At 48.4% G+C, this 15,168-nt stretch overlaps 2 protein-coding genes across 2 annotated transcripts; one reads left to right on the plus strand and one right to left on the minus strand.

Annotated features, from left to right (window-relative positions):
* Positions 1-644: 644 nt before the first annotated feature.
* BO79DRAFT_279535 (ABC multidrug transporter) lies at positions 645-6,871 on the plus strand (the record flags this gene model as incomplete). The annotated part of the gene is made up of 3 exons (XM_025687991.1): positions 645-1,044; positions 1,267-5,350; positions 5,404-6,871. The coding sequence occupies 3 exons, from the start codon at positions 645-647 to the stop codon at positions 6,800-6,802; spliced, it is 5,883 nt and encodes a 1,960-aa protein (XP_025542230.1). The 3' UTR covers positions 6,803-6,871.
* Positions 6,872-11,162: 4,291 nt separating this feature from the next.
* Positions 11,163-15,019, minus strand: BO79DRAFT_225925 (benzoate 4-monooxygenase cytochrome P450; the record flags this gene model as incomplete). Its single annotated transcript, XM_025683761.1, has 7 exons — positions 11,163-11,846; positions 11,895-12,389; positions 12,452-12,706; positions 13,280-13,600; positions 13,670-13,958; positions 14,031-14,578; positions 14,639-15,019. 7 exons carry the CDS (start codon positions 15,017-15,019, stop codon positions 11,163-11,165), a joined length of 2,973 nt encoding a protein of 990 aa, XP_025542231.1.
* Positions 15,020-15,168: the final 149 nt, after the last annotated feature.

A 15,168-nucleotide genomic window follows, 5' to 3' on the forward strand; every position in this document is an offset into this window, starting at 1 on the left:
CTGGACCCACGGGTTATTTCAGCTGAAGCCATGAAAGCAGTCTCTCATTGCTATTCTCACACTCTATATTCTCCAACGACCTTGACTTGAATGAAGTCCATGTCTATCGATCTATACCAGATCACTATCACAATCATCAATTAAACACTGCGTCCATCCAAAGAAATCATGTCTAACCTATTCATCTGGCCGGGATCACTATCGTCCCCGGGTGCCGGACTAGCTATTCGTCCACATACAAAATCCCGAGCCTGCCTTGTAGATCAGTGGGTACCACAGAGCTCCTGCACCTCTGAGGATTTGATGATGACTTGTTTGCTTCTTTCTTCCGAAGACTAATCTTTGGTCCATTGATAGACTTATGCGAGTGCCAGCTGAAATGGGTTTGTTGAGCTGCACCACGGACAAAATGGTTTCCGGTCTGTGCAGAGACTCTCTGAAAGGTGGGCAGAGTCCCGGAGTTCATTCTCCCAGTTTATATCTTGGCTAGCAGTTCACTTTTCTACCCCAGCTGTTTCAGACTGACCACTTTGTGACTCTTCGATGATTGTTTCCTTCCGTATTCTGGACTAATCCGATCGCTTGCCGAAGATCTAGTTCGTAACCATCATTGCGGAGACGAATGGTGATTATATGAGTACACCATGGCCGGCAGAGACGAGAACGAATTGAATACCGATGGGGAAGGAACCAGGAGAGATTCTATTTCGACCCACGGGTGGTCCGCTTCTTCAACAATCTTTTCTAGTTCCCGATTGATGGGCGAGGAAGATGTCTTCAGAAGCGGCAATTTCAGCGAGGACACTTTCAGGGAGTTAAATCTCGCGCATGTGCGATCGAGCTCTGAATACTCATCCAGATCACACGCTGTCGAAGACGCGGCCGTCCACGAGTTCATTGCGACCGGAGATGGTAATAGGAGCCAGTTTCAATTCTATCAAACAGAGTCAACATCTCCTCACTTCTTCTCCACTACTAGGACTGTTGAAGAGCATGCTGAATCAAGGCAGTCCGAGATGGTAGAAAGAAACTTCTCCTCCTCCAGTATGCAGTTTGGTTTCTCGAATGCTCCATCGGTATCAAGGGTCACTGAACGGGAGGTGGCTTCTGAAGCGCGAATCTATAGCGGAAATATTGAAGGATTGTCTATGAACTCAGATGAGCATGGCCTCTTTCAAGGACATGCTGGAGCACTGCAGTCCGGGATGGCAGAAAAAAACATCTTTTCCGACAACACCAACTTGGGGTTCTTGGATGCTACATCAGCATCGAGGGCCGCTAACCAGGAGGTGGCTTCTGAAGTGCGAAGTTATAGTGGATATACGGAAGGCACGGCAGTTATATCTCAAGTGCATAATGCGTCCTTTCAGAATGCTGAAGTAATGCAGTCTGAGATGATGGAAAGAAACATCTCTTTCTCTAACCCCCAGCACTCGCTCTCGGAAGCTACATCGGCCTCGGGATTCACTCAAAGGGAGGCGGCTACTGAAGCGCAAATCTCTGAAGATTATGCGGAAGCAACGTCAACTCAGAGGCAGGATACCTCTCATGAGAATGCTGGAGCTATGCACTTTGAGATGCTAGACAGTTCTATTTCGTCTGCCAATATGCATTTGGGAAACCCAAACGCAGCATCAGAATACAGAGTTGCTGAAAGGGAGGGGGCTGCTGAAGCGCAAATCCATGAGGGACAATTGCAAGAAACATCAACTCAAGGGCAGGATACGTCCTCGGGGCTCCTGTCCACGTCACGGTTCACCCGGGAAATTCCTCAAGCACAGGGGACCATATCATCCAACCAGAGCACTATACAATCACATACCGAGTCTAGGATAGAGACCAATGAATTGGAGGACCGCAATGGCACAACGAACCATACGGACGGCCACAACGACACGATAGTTCATGCGCAGACCGCTTCATCGGAATTGATTATTACAGAAACCCTTGATAACGTAGGGGCCGAAGCCGACGTTGATAAGTCCCCCCCTCAGACTGTGACACCGGATCTTGCTTTCTGGGAAACAAGAATCAACATGATGAATGGAACAACTCAAAGAAGCGAAAGAAGCAAAGGGACCTTTCTCATATCACACGCGGAACCTACGTCGTTCCCACTAACCATCGCACCCGCAGTGAAGGAGCAAGAGATGGAAAGTGGGATAACCGACTCTCGAGAAGCCAAAGAAGACGATACTTATGCGACTGCTAGGCATATGGACCAAAGTGTGTCTATTAGTCCTGCGATAGTGGCTGACCAAGGAGTAACGGAGGAAGATGCGGCTTCAGGAAAAGCAGTTGAAGAAGATCCTCTTCTTCAACATACTGCGCCCGCTTCGTCCTCGGAAGTGGTGCACACAGTAGAAGAGAAAGAGGTTTCATGCGACATAAGCCATCATGACAGCATTGCGGTTGATGAGGGAAATTCGACATCCGAAGCTGGATCTCTATCAGGAAAACAATCCGCAATGGGAGACGAAAAGAATAGCAAGACCTTAATACGTACAAAGACTTGCGCTGCCTTGGATCCAACCGAAAAACTACATCTCACCAAGCTTGCAAATGATCAAGTTGTTGCTCGTGTCACTCAATTGACCAATGTCTCCCCGGGCGAGCCGTATCTTAACCCAGAGAGCCGAGATTTCAGTTTATACAGGTGGCTCAGAAAGATGATGTGCATGCTTAATCGGGGCACACATAACGACCTATCGGCAACGACATTTCAAAACCTGCATGTTCTAGGACTTAGGCCCGAGGCTCGTAAATTGACGGCTCTGGGCGTCTTCTCTGCCCTACTGCGGCCGCGAGATATATTCAGTCTGGGCCGGAAATCCCCCAAGAGTATCGTACGGAATCTAAACGGCGTCATAAGCAATGGGGAACTGCTGCTTATCTTAGGACGACCTGAAGCAGGGTGCAGTACGGTCGCAAAAACATTGTGTGGGAAGCTTGATGGCTTGAAGCTAGATCCTGAATCGGTCTTCCATTACCATGGCATTTCACACCAACAGACACTGGAGAATGTCAAGAGAGCAAGTCTTTACAACTGCGGAACCGACAAACACTTTCCATATTTGACAGTTGGCCAGACTTTGGAGTTCGCAGCATCAATTCGAGCTCCCACCGAAAGACTTCAGGGAATAACACGGACAGAATATGCAAAAGCTATAACGAAAGTTGTTGTAGCCGTATTCGGCCTGAGTCACACGTATAGCACTAAAGTCAAAGACGTGACAGAGGGTGAGCGCAAGCGAATTAGTATTGCCGAGATAATCCTGTCGGGAGCATCTTTAGCTGCATGGGACAAGTCAACTCAGGGCCTAGCTTCAACAGAGGCATTGAAGTTTGTGCAGTCTTTGCGGCTGGCAGCAGATTTGGGTTCATCTTCCCATGTTGTGGCCGCCTATGAAGCTAGCGAAGCAATGTATGATCTATTTGACAGAACTCTGTTGTTGTACGAAGGCCACCAGATATTCATCGGCTCTTCTTCTGAGGCTAAGGGCTTTTTCGAGCGCCAAGGGTGGTATTGCCATCCACACCAGAGTACTGCCGAATTCCTAACTTCAATTACCAATTCAACGGAGAGGCAGCCACGTCGGGGTATGGAGAACAGAGTTCCCCGAACCCCGAGAGATTTTGAGACGTACTGGTGCCAGTCCCCAGAGCATCAAGAGCTACAAAGGGAGATGGGTGGTCATAAGCAGATTGCGGGTTCTCACTCAAGAGAACGCCTGCTCGACCCTAAGCTGGATGAAGAACAGAAACAGCTAGGAAAGACGCAGTTTGGTTCGCAATATCCCGGTATAATGCTGCAAGTAAGACTCACTACCATTCGCGCTTTTCAGCGAGCTTGGAACGAACGTGCTTCAGCAGCATGCAAGATCACAGTGAACTTCATTATAGCCCTGCTGATCGGCTCAATGTTTTACAATACACCTGCAACGACCGCTGGATTCTTCTCGAAGGGTTCCGTGCTTTTCTACCTAGTGATGCTCAACTCCTTCCTGCCACTAAAAAAGTTGAGCAGTCAACTTTCCCAGCGTCCGGTGGTGGAAAAGCATGCCTCATTTGGCTTCTATTACCCCATGGCCGAATCACTCGCCATTTTATTGAGTGAAATCCCCAAGAATTTTCTTCTCGTCCTTGTGAACACTATTGTCATATACTTCATGAGCAACCTTCGCCGCGAACCTTCGCAATTCTTCATATGCTTCCTGATCAACTTCGTGTTGATCCATGTGGCTAATGCAGCCTTCCGGATGACGGCAGCAGTGACGAAGACACTTGTGCAAGTACAAGCCCTCGCTGGGATGCTGGTACTTTGGGTTTTCATATTTACGGGCTTCATTATCCTGGAGCCTCGAATGCCTCATTGGTTCGAATTTGTCCATGATATCAATCCCATCTATTACGCTTATGAAGCCCTAGTCGCCAACGAGTTCCACGGTCGGGAGTTTGGATGTGCTGAATTCGTACCCTCTCAGCCCAACCTCCAGACGAATGCATATATCTGCGCAGCCGTGGGAGCTGTTGCTGGCCGTCGTACTGTTAGTGGTGACGACTATATCTGGCAGACCTACAAGTATACCTACGACCATGTGTGGAGAAACTTTGGTATTCTTTTTATTTTCCTGGTCGGTTGGATGGGTCTTTATTTCGTTGCGACGGAGTTCATTGCACATTCAACTATTCATTTCGGAAGCAAATCGGCTTACCTCAGGCACGAAGAGCATCGCAAACAGGACGAAGAAGCTGGAAAAGATTCGGTGACTCCAGACCAAGATACCACTGGCAATGCGAGACAGAATGATTTCGGTTTCATTGAACCTCAGCGCAATGACTTGAGCTGGCGCGATGTGATATGCGAAATCCACACAAACAGTGGAAACCATCGGATTCTGGACCAGGTAACTGGCTGGGCAAAGTCAGGAACGATCACGGCGTTGATGAGTCATAACAGTGTCCAGGAGTCTGAACTACTGAAGGTGCTAGCGCAGCGTTTCACAACAGGTACTGTTAGTGGAGACATACTCTTCAACAACTGCCTTCTGAGCTCGAATTTCCAGCGGAAGATAGGTTATGTTGAACAACAGGATATCCATTTGGAAACGGCGACTGTTCGCGAGGCTTTGCGGTTTAGCGCAGTGCTACGACAACCACACTCCGTCTCCAAGGAGGACAAACACACGTATGTTGAGCAAATAATCAAGGCGCTAGAAATGGAGGACTATGCCGACTCTGTCGTTGGAGTGGTTGGAGAAGGCTTGAACGTCAAGCAGCGGAGGATCTTAAGTATAGGAGTGGAATTGGCTGCGAGACCAGAGATTCTGTTAGTGGAAGAGCCTGTCAGGTAAGTTTTGCAATTGGCATTTCTTGTATAGAGCAGGAGCTAATGTTTAACAGCGGTCTCGACGTGCAAAGCTCACGCGCAATATACCGTATTCTCCAGAAGTTGACAGACACCGGACAGACGATACTCTGTACGCTGCAACCCAGCATGATGGCATTCAAGCAAGTAGACCAGCTCCTCTTCCTCTCCAACGAGGGTAGAACTGTATACTTCGGATCCACCGGCGACAATGCGCAGCCTTTGCTGGACTATCTCGAATCCAACGGTGCCTCCCGGACCGTCAGACAAGACGAAGATCCTGCCGAATACATAATCGAGATTCTCTCTACCACCACTAACAAACACGGGGAGGCCTGGTCCGATATCTGGGCCAAAAACAACCAAGTTGACCCCATCCACGAAGAATTCGCGAGTGTTCACACGCAGAACAACAACCCAACAGACGACAACAAGTTCGCCACACCTCTACACCTCCAATTCCCCATCGTCTTCCGCCGAACCCTCCAACAATACTGGCGCTCACACCTCTCCATCCTATCAAGAATCCTCCTCCAAATAAGCGCCGCCCTCATCATCAACTTCTCCCTCTACAAACACGGCACCTCAATCAGCGGCCTCCAAGAAACCATCTTCTCCGCATTCATGATCTGCACTCTCTTCATCCCGATCGTCCACCAAACCCTCCCCCTCCTCACCAAAAACCACACAATGTACCAAACTCGCGAACGCCTCACCAAAACCTACTCTAGCAGAATCCTCATCCTATCCCTCATCCTGACTGAACTCCTCTACCAAATCCCCCTCAGCATCTGCATCTGGGCAATCTACTACTACCCCATCTCAAACACCACCACCCAATCATCCCCCCGCCAAGGCCTCGTCCTCCTCTTCTTCATCCAATTCTTCATCTACGCTATCTCCTTCGCCCTCCTCACCATCTCCACCTCAACCCTCATACTAGCCATCTGCACATTCATGGCCCTCACCTTCAACGGCGTCATGCAACCACCCCACGCTCTCCCCGGCTTCTGGATGTTCATGTACCGCGTCTCCCCATTCACGTACTTCGTCGCCGGCGTAACTTCTACCCAGCTCCATGGCGTGGCGGTTAATTGCAGCGCTGCAGAGATGGCGGTGTTTGATCCGCCTTCAGGACAGACTTGTGTTGAGTATCTGGGTGGTTATCTGAAGACGGTGCCCGGGCGGTTGATGAATCCCGATGCGATGACGAGTTGTGAGTATTGTCCGTACTCGGTTGCGGATCAGTTCCTCGCGGAGCGGGAGTATCGGTTTGATCGGAGGTGGATGGATTTTGGCGTGGGATGGGCTTTTGTGGGGTTTAATTTGGGGGTTGCTGTGTTGGTTTATTATGTCTTTTGGGGGAGGAGGTGGAGGTGGAGATTGGGGGCTTGGGAGAAGGTTGTGATGTGGTGGACGAGGGTTAGAAGGTAGGGTGGTTAATGGTGGGGATATTTAATGTGTAATCGTATCCTTTGTGGGCAGTTGGTTTTACTATTTCGGGACTATTGTTCAATGTTTGATGTGAGGTTCATTATGGATATGAGTTAATGTGAATGTTGTGTATGTATGATGGGAAACTTAGCTTCAGATTCTAATAAGATGATTTGTATCTAATCTAAGTTCACAGCACACTAAGGAAGCAACAACGTATTTTGATTCAAATTTCTCAAACTACCCTACAGGTCAAACGGCCTGACAGATCCCTCCGCTCATCAAGCAAAGACAAGCAGGAACGGTTCCGTCTTCCGAGCAATTTCTGCAAGTAAAGGAAAGAAAATAGCGAGGGGAGATTACCCGAACCAGCCGGTATGAACACACATCGAAGCTAGGACCCTCCACAGATATCACCCACCATAGAAGGCCAACTGGTTGCTGTCCGAGAAGAGAGATAGGCATGAAAGCGACTGAGTAACACCCGTACAAAGGTGTCAGACATCGTTCCAGACGATAGTGACTGACGTCTTATGCACCATGCGTTGGTCGACTTTGCTTTCCGTATCCTTCTTCTACCAACCAGGAGCGGAACCAACATTCCATTCACCTTCCTCGGCCGGGGCGCTGTCCTGTTGAGTTCCGCCGTTGTCGTTCCACTCAGTTCCCCCATTGTCGTTCCACTGAGTTCCTCCGTTTTCATTCCACTCGTCGTTGACAGGCGCGTTGAAGCTATGGCTGTCGCCGTGTGGGGCGTCCTCAGTGGCATTGGCGGTAGGACAACGCTTGATAGTATGGCCCACTGTAGACGGGTAGATTTAGGTTAGAGAGTGCTTTGTAGATACGTTGTTTACTTGGGGAAAGTCCTTACTTTCACCACAGTTGTTGCACTTGACGCGAGAATAGTCTCGCTTCTTGGGGCAGTCACGACTGAAGTGTCCGACTGTAACTGAGTATTAGCAGTCTGGACGGTAGAGATCTGGGGTAATGTCTTCGGGATTTACCCTCATCACAGTTACGGCAGGTAACAGTAGAGACATCGCGCGGCTTGTCACATTCTTTCGCAACGTGATCCTCGGATCTACTTCGTTAGGAGACGTCAATGAATCAGTGGAATAGCTCATTCAAACTTACCCGCAGTTGCGGCAGGTCCTGGGAGGCGGTTTCTGAGGACAATCCTTCGCGAAATGACCCACTAGATTATACAGTCAGTATGTTGCAAACGAGGAACTGACATATTGGAGACTAACTCTCGTTGCATCGCTTGCATTCAACGTTCTCCGCAGAGCGAGGGTTGGGGCATTCTGATGCCTTGTGGTCCTCCGAGCTTGCTATCGTCAGTAAAGTACCCTCAAGTCTTGTAAAGTGAGCTTACCCGCAGTTACGACAAGCAAAAACATTGCGACGTGGCTCAGGGCAATCGCGAGCACGATGTCCATCAGCACTGCAGTTGACGCATTTAACGCCGACACGCTCACGTTCCTCTCGCTCCTCCTTGCAGCCACGAGAAGTGTGTCCCAATGCTACAAGCCGTTAGCATATATAAACAGATGGAGTCACAATTTGTAGCCTACCGCCGCAATTGTTGCACTTGGGGACCTGTCGATCGTAAGGCAGACCGGCGTCAGCAAGACGTTCAAGATTTTCCTCGACGGAAGACGGCCAGCGTTCTCTGAGGTTGGCGCGCTGCGGCTTAGGGCTATAGAAAAAGCCGACCACGTATGTGCAGTTCAGCTTCCCCTGAAGATCAATAAGGCTGATGCAATCATTAACCTCCTTGTCCTAGAGGGTGCCATAAAGTCAGTGTGCGTGCTTCTTAATGCTTCAGCGTGCAGGGAAGACGAATGTTCTGTCTTACCAGTGCAATAAGGTAGAAGTTAAGGTCCTCTTCACGCAATTTGTTTTCGATGTCAACGAAAGTGGCCTGCGGAAGAGACTTGGAGTACACCTTAAGTCCCTGTGCAACGTTAGTACTTGTGAACGAGCACACGGTCGCATCTGTAATGAGAACTGGAAATAGTAGCAAGTAAGTGCTTCCTACCTCACGGAAATCTTCGAGATCTCTTTCGTCACTGGCTTTCTTCAGAATGGCCCAAGCCTCCTCGGGGAGCTTGTCAGGTATGTGGTTCAGATCAAACCGACGGTTTTCCTTGCAGTCCATAGTCTTGTGGCCTTCACAAATCGTTAGCGCATGCATCCTATTAGAACATGCGGCGTGTTATACCTTCCATCTTGCAATTCTTGCACACGTCGGGAGCCTTTTCAGGGCATTCAGCGGCTGGATGTCCTTCCTTGTTGCAGATACGGCAAGCACCCTTGAAAATACGAGGCTTAGTGCACTCAGACTTATTATGTCTAGTTCATGTCAGACCAGGGAATGTATTGGAAAGGTTCATGGAAGGTTATACCCGTCCTCACCGCAATTGAAGCATGCCATGTCCTTGCGCGGTTCGGGACAGTTGCGAGCAAAGTGACCGTCGCTTCCACAGCTATCTTCTGTTAGCGACATTGAGGATCTGTAGGAAGCAGCTACTTACTTCCGGCACCGATTATCATCGCCATGGCCTTCAGCCGCAGGAGCAAAGTCATCACCACCGTATCCGGGTTCAGTGCCGAAGCCACCAGGTCTAGCGTTCTCATCATTACTGAAACCTGTCTTATCTCTTAATGTCGTGAAACTTCATGATTTGGTGGAACATGATTGAGAACATGCTATCCTTGGGGAAAGGGACTCGTTTCCAAGAGGACACGTACCAGCGTCATTGCCACCACCCCAGGTACCATTGTCATCTCCATCCCCTTCGAGCGTCCAGCCAGCCATCTTGAGAACAGAGTCTGTAATTGATGGAAGCTAGATGGGTATCGGTGCACTGGGGTTGTCAGTCAGCTTGCAGTTCAATCCACTCGATAACAACGCGTGGACGCGTTCGATATACAACATAGATGAGCCAGCAAGAAGGAACAAAATTGATGAGAAGATCTTTTGCAAGAAAAGAATATGGCACTTACCTATCGATGGCACGTTGCGTGGGATCTGTCAGCCTAGTTGTCTACAAATAATTACCACCAGAGTCGTAATACAAAGTAGGGAGTGTGGAGAAGGAAGGAAGACGGAAGAGGCGAAAAGGTGATATAGAAAAAGGGAGACCCGGGAGCGGGGCCTTTTTGAGAGGTTGCAAAAGAGAGGAGCAAACAGGGTAACAGATCAGTCAATTCACGGCTTTCTCCATTTATGAGCAAACGAAGCGATCATGGCTTAGTCTTGTGGAACCCAAGGATAGCTATCGATTCCCTGCCAATGGATTGCATGGAGAATAAGCGAGTAACACCAATGATGGAAGGTAGTACAACTTATAGACCCTACAAGCATATATACTTCTCTATCAGTCAAGTAGTCATAATACTAGGGCTTCGAAGATGTTACGAGACAACTATAGCAACGCAATAGAGCTTTGGAGGAACTTATATGCTACTACTTTAGTATCAAGGTATCATTTAGCATAAATTTCGAATGTTAGTTGTGTGGGAGCATTTGTATAGTTCAAGTGAAAAGTTGTGGATTGTCAACATATCTTCGTGAATATGCTAGCGCCATTTGCTTCAATAAGAACGCCACCTGGGCCCACCATCTAGGTCCAGAACACTATTGCGAGTATCTCAATGAACAGCCATTAACAAAGCCTACTAGCGCCTTGGTTGGGGGTGAACTCGCGTTAATGTTTCTCCGATAATCAGTGCTTTCATCACGAACGCATAGGAAATCTGCCATATCCATAACTATTAACACTAGGAACTAAGATATGCTTAGTATGCAAGATAGAGTTTATCATAGAGGTTTGATGATCCTTCAAAATAGTCTTGAGAGGAGATTCTTTAACTACTAGCTACAGATGATCCAATTTAGGTCCTTATTTCAAAAGGGGCCCACTGGCAATGGTCATACACTTGGATATCAAACATTCCCGGTGCTTGCAAGCCATAAGGCGCTCGCCTTTCCCCCCCCCCAGGCTTATAGTAGCAAGTACTAGCTCACATCAAATTAATTGACTGAAAACTATATATATCCAGCAATTGCTCAAGTGATGCGTCAGGATATTTGACAGTTGCTAATGGGTAAACTGAACGAAATATGAGGCTGGATGAGTAACCAGCGGGACTTACGATGAGATAAGCCATTAGCTATCATGTTTTTCTACCTCCAAGCCTTCCCCTTCCAATGCAACAGAGCCATTGGAATGGCACTAACAGCTACGATCAAGGCAATCGCAATCCCCGTACTCCCTAGATACCCAACATTCTTCAGCATTTGCGGAAACCTGGACTACTGTCAGTATACCCACACCTCTCGAACACAGAAGACTTACCAGAATGGTCCTATGAATCCCCACGTCTGTCGCACCAACGTGATAAATACACCAACGCTCGCTGCTTCTGATCGATAACAATCCACAGCATACGTGAAGCTGACGGTAGTGACGATTTGGTTTCCAATAGACGCAATGGTGACCCCGACCAGCGGAGTGATATTCCACCGCGATGAAGCATGATCTAGCTGGACAAGGAAGATAACGATGCCAACTATCGTCAGAACAATTCCTGGATAGCTAATCCAGAGTCTGAATTCTGGTGCAACGGGCCGCTGCGTTTTCTTTCGCCCGTACAGCATCCAACGGTCGGATAAGAATCCCCCAACCTGATCGCCAAGCAGAGAGCCGATAATCATCGCGATAAACTGCAGGCCTACCTGCTCCGAGTCAAGTCCGAACATCTCGGGGAAGAGTTGCGGCATCTCAATTGAAGGGAGGATACCACCGAGAAGGAATATCATCGCATATGCGGCGGCTGGAATCATAACACAGGGCCGTATTGCCATGCTGAGGGGGCGTAGAAAGTCCCATAGTTTCAATGGCGTTGGATCAATACGCCTCACATCAAGGAATCGTTGCCGAAGGGTTGGGTTACTGACGTGACTAGCAGCGCTACCACGGATGTATAGAGTTTCTTGGCCGAAGATCAAATATGTGATGAACTGAACACCGTTGGTCTGGTATGATTAGCATCTCTCTCCTGTTCTGATGACGCTCATACTCACGATAGCCAATATCCAGTAGATCCACCGGTATCCCACTCGACTCGTAACGAACCCAAAAAGCAGAGGTGCAAGCGGGACACCCAAAGTCACCATGACGGCCCATACGCCCATACATCTTGCGCGGTCTTTCTTGAAAAAGGTCTCGGCGACGACAGCACTACCAATAGCAGCGGCAGGACTTATAAAAAAGGCAACAAGGGCCCGGCAAAATCCCATAGTCGCATATGACGGACTTTTAGCGCAGCCCACATTAGCAACCAGACTGCAGAGCAGCGAAAGCAGGAATATAGGACGTCGACCATAGCGGTTGGACAATGGCATCCAGAAAAGAGGCGCACCCCCGAGAATGGCAATGACTAGGGAAGTTAAGTAGCTTGCTCTTTGTACACTGACTCCAAGGTCCTCTGCTATCTCAACGAAGGCGGATTGGATTGAAGACGCTGAAAAAGTTGCCATCATAGCGTGGAATGCAACTAGAGCCAAGTTGATGACTTTCTACACCGATGGTCTGTCAATAACAATTTCTGGAATTTGTCTTGGCATAAAGGAGAACTTACCTTCCATGTCGGCCAATTATAGGGATCAGCGTCAGTCATGTCCGGGATAGGATCCAGCTCTACTGTTCCATATCTCTGAATCAGATATTGACAATGATCTTCCGTCAAAGCATCTGAGTCATTTTCTTCAATATCTTTACCATGAGACGCATTGGACGCCTCTAAATCATGGTCATCCCTTCTTTTGACGGCGAGGTTCTCATCACCATTTTCATTCTCAACATGCTGAACGCCGGGCTTTTCCATCTTGCTATGCTGTGAACGAGAATCGGTCAAGAGGATACACCCGAGTTAAGGACATCATGACCCCCTGCCTGAGCCCCAAACCAACTCTCTTAATATAGAAGAGGGCCTAAATATTTAGCCGACATGTACCCCGGATCTTCACACCCGCCAAGCTAATTTCCCCGCAGCGAATTGCCGACCCCCCGGACCCTACGGCAAGCTCACGTCTGATTTGCCATGATGCTGGGTAGGGATGCGTGGTAATAGCTTTCTAAGCAGGTATCAGACCGCGGTTCTTATTGCGCCAATGCGCTAGGCCATCCGCGCTCGTATTCCTCGGAAATTCCGACGTACGGTTGCCATCCTCACCCGATGAAGACTTAACACATAGTACTCTTAGAGAATAATTTACGAAAATATTCAGTTGGAGTCTAGCAGAACGCCACAGTGGATTGCAATTGTGCTCGACGCGTGTCCCGAAAAGTAAGTACATCTACAACCTCTGCGGGACATTGTTTATTGGTTGTGAGGAATTATGGGCCCGGGGATTTCACAATCATGTTCTCGCTAAACTTTCTCATGCAGCCGCACATGCGCTCTGACCATCAAGGGCTCCTTTAGATCGCTAATTCCAACGCTAATCAATTCTGGAATGTTCCCGCTTGATAAGCACTTCTCCTGAGCCTGCTTGTCAGCAAGTTCAAAAGTGAACTCCCTCAACAATGTGCTCATCAGCTTATTAATATTCGTCATTGCAATGGTCTTCCCAATACATTGACGTCCACCCAAGCCAAAATGCATTAATAGCCGTGCCTTGGCGGCAATCTCGGGGTTCTCCCATCGGTATGGATCGAAGATGTTGTGATCGTCACCCCAGACGTCAGGGTTGTGATGGAATGCATGATTGCAGACAGCGATTGATGTCTGCGAGTTGGTTGCGTAATTATTAGTATTACATTCAGCATCGTAGTTTTAGTCTATTAAATGACTTACCCCTTGTGGTATATGCTGTCCTTCTATCATAACACCCGTTGAAATCATCACTCTCCGAGCTAGAGGCATCGTGAAGACCGGCGTAATCCGGAAATTCTCCCTTATGCAGTTGCGCAAGAACGGTAGGGCGGCCTCTGCAGCGGATACAGAATAGGCTGTCTCTCCGTGTGTAAGAGGAGGCAGATTGGCTTCGATCTCCTTTACGCACTCCTCCATATACTGGGGGTTATGAAGCAGGTGGTAAAACAAGAGAGTTGTCGTGGCACTTGTAGTGTGTGTTCCTGCAATACTGTAAAAGTCTTTAGCATCTGGTGACCGACACATCGTAAGGACTAGGGAAAATAACGAAATAGAGACGTACATAAACCCAAAAGCCTCAGTCTCAAGATCCGTCTGTGTAAGATGCTCACCAGTATCAGGATGCTTAGCCAAAATCAGATTTGTTAGGACGTCCTTCCTATCGTCGCTTTTGGACATCCTATCTCCACCAAAATCCCCCAACCTACGTCGAACACACTCCGACGCGAGATCCGCACAGGCTTTGCGGCCAGCAAAGAGCTGTTGAAGGGGCTTGTATGGAACAAGTGGAAGATACTTCTTCAGTGTTGCTGTCATAGCAGGCCAGGCACCAGTAACAGCAGCAAGCAGACTATGTTCGATGACTGGCGGGACTCGGGTCTCATCATCCGTCTCCTGGACCCCGAATGATTGACTGAAGGCCAGCTCACCAAGGACGTCGATCACGTAATAATGCAGGGCCTTTTTCAGGTCGAATGCCCTGTTCTGAGCACTATGCTCTCTGATCTTATTTCTTAGAATTCGGATATTCATGTCCAAGTATTGTTCCATCTCTTTCACATAGCTCATCGAGAACCCGTGGGACATGTGGCGTCTGCGGATGGAGTGTTGCTATTTTTATTTAGAAATCTCTTCCGGCAATTGTTATAGTAGAGCATGAGCCAGACTCACTTCTTCATTTCGCATACCGAATACATTCGGATGAGCTGCACCGTATGCATCATAGAATTCCGTCTTTGGCATTCCTCTTCCACCCTTCTGGAAGATTGCTTGAATAGCGCCTTCGTGGGTGATGCTGAGTTTGTCTGGCCCGTACCGGACAATTGGACCATACTTGGCATGGAGCGCTGTTAGGTTGTATGGTTGCTTGAGAGTCAGGAACTGGTAGGCCTGCCAGAGGTCGGTAAGGCATGCTAGGAATGGACCGGGGTATTTGGCAAGGGGGTGTAGGTATCGTTGGTAGTAGATAGAGTAAATAGTGAGAGTGAGCGCTAGGAAGATACCAGCGCTGGTCATGGGAGTAGATGTAAGGGTATGTATGAGGATGGTCATTTTCAAACTGTGTGGTTTGTTTATTTTTGTATTTTAAGAGTAGGAGGAAAGTAGTACTAGTAGCGATTGTTTGATTTACACCATGCTGTGCTTCTGCCGGGTTTATATATTATTCGTCTATCCGACAACATCGAAGCAGTGTCATAGCT

Source organism: Aspergillus costaricaensis, assembly GCF_003184835.1.
Source record: "Aspergillus costaricaensis CBS 115574 unplaced genomic scaffold BO79scaffold_7, whole genome shotgun sequence".
NCBI lineage: Eukaryota > Fungi > Ascomycota > Eurotiomycetes > Eurotiales > Aspergillaceae > Aspergillus > Aspergillus costaricensis.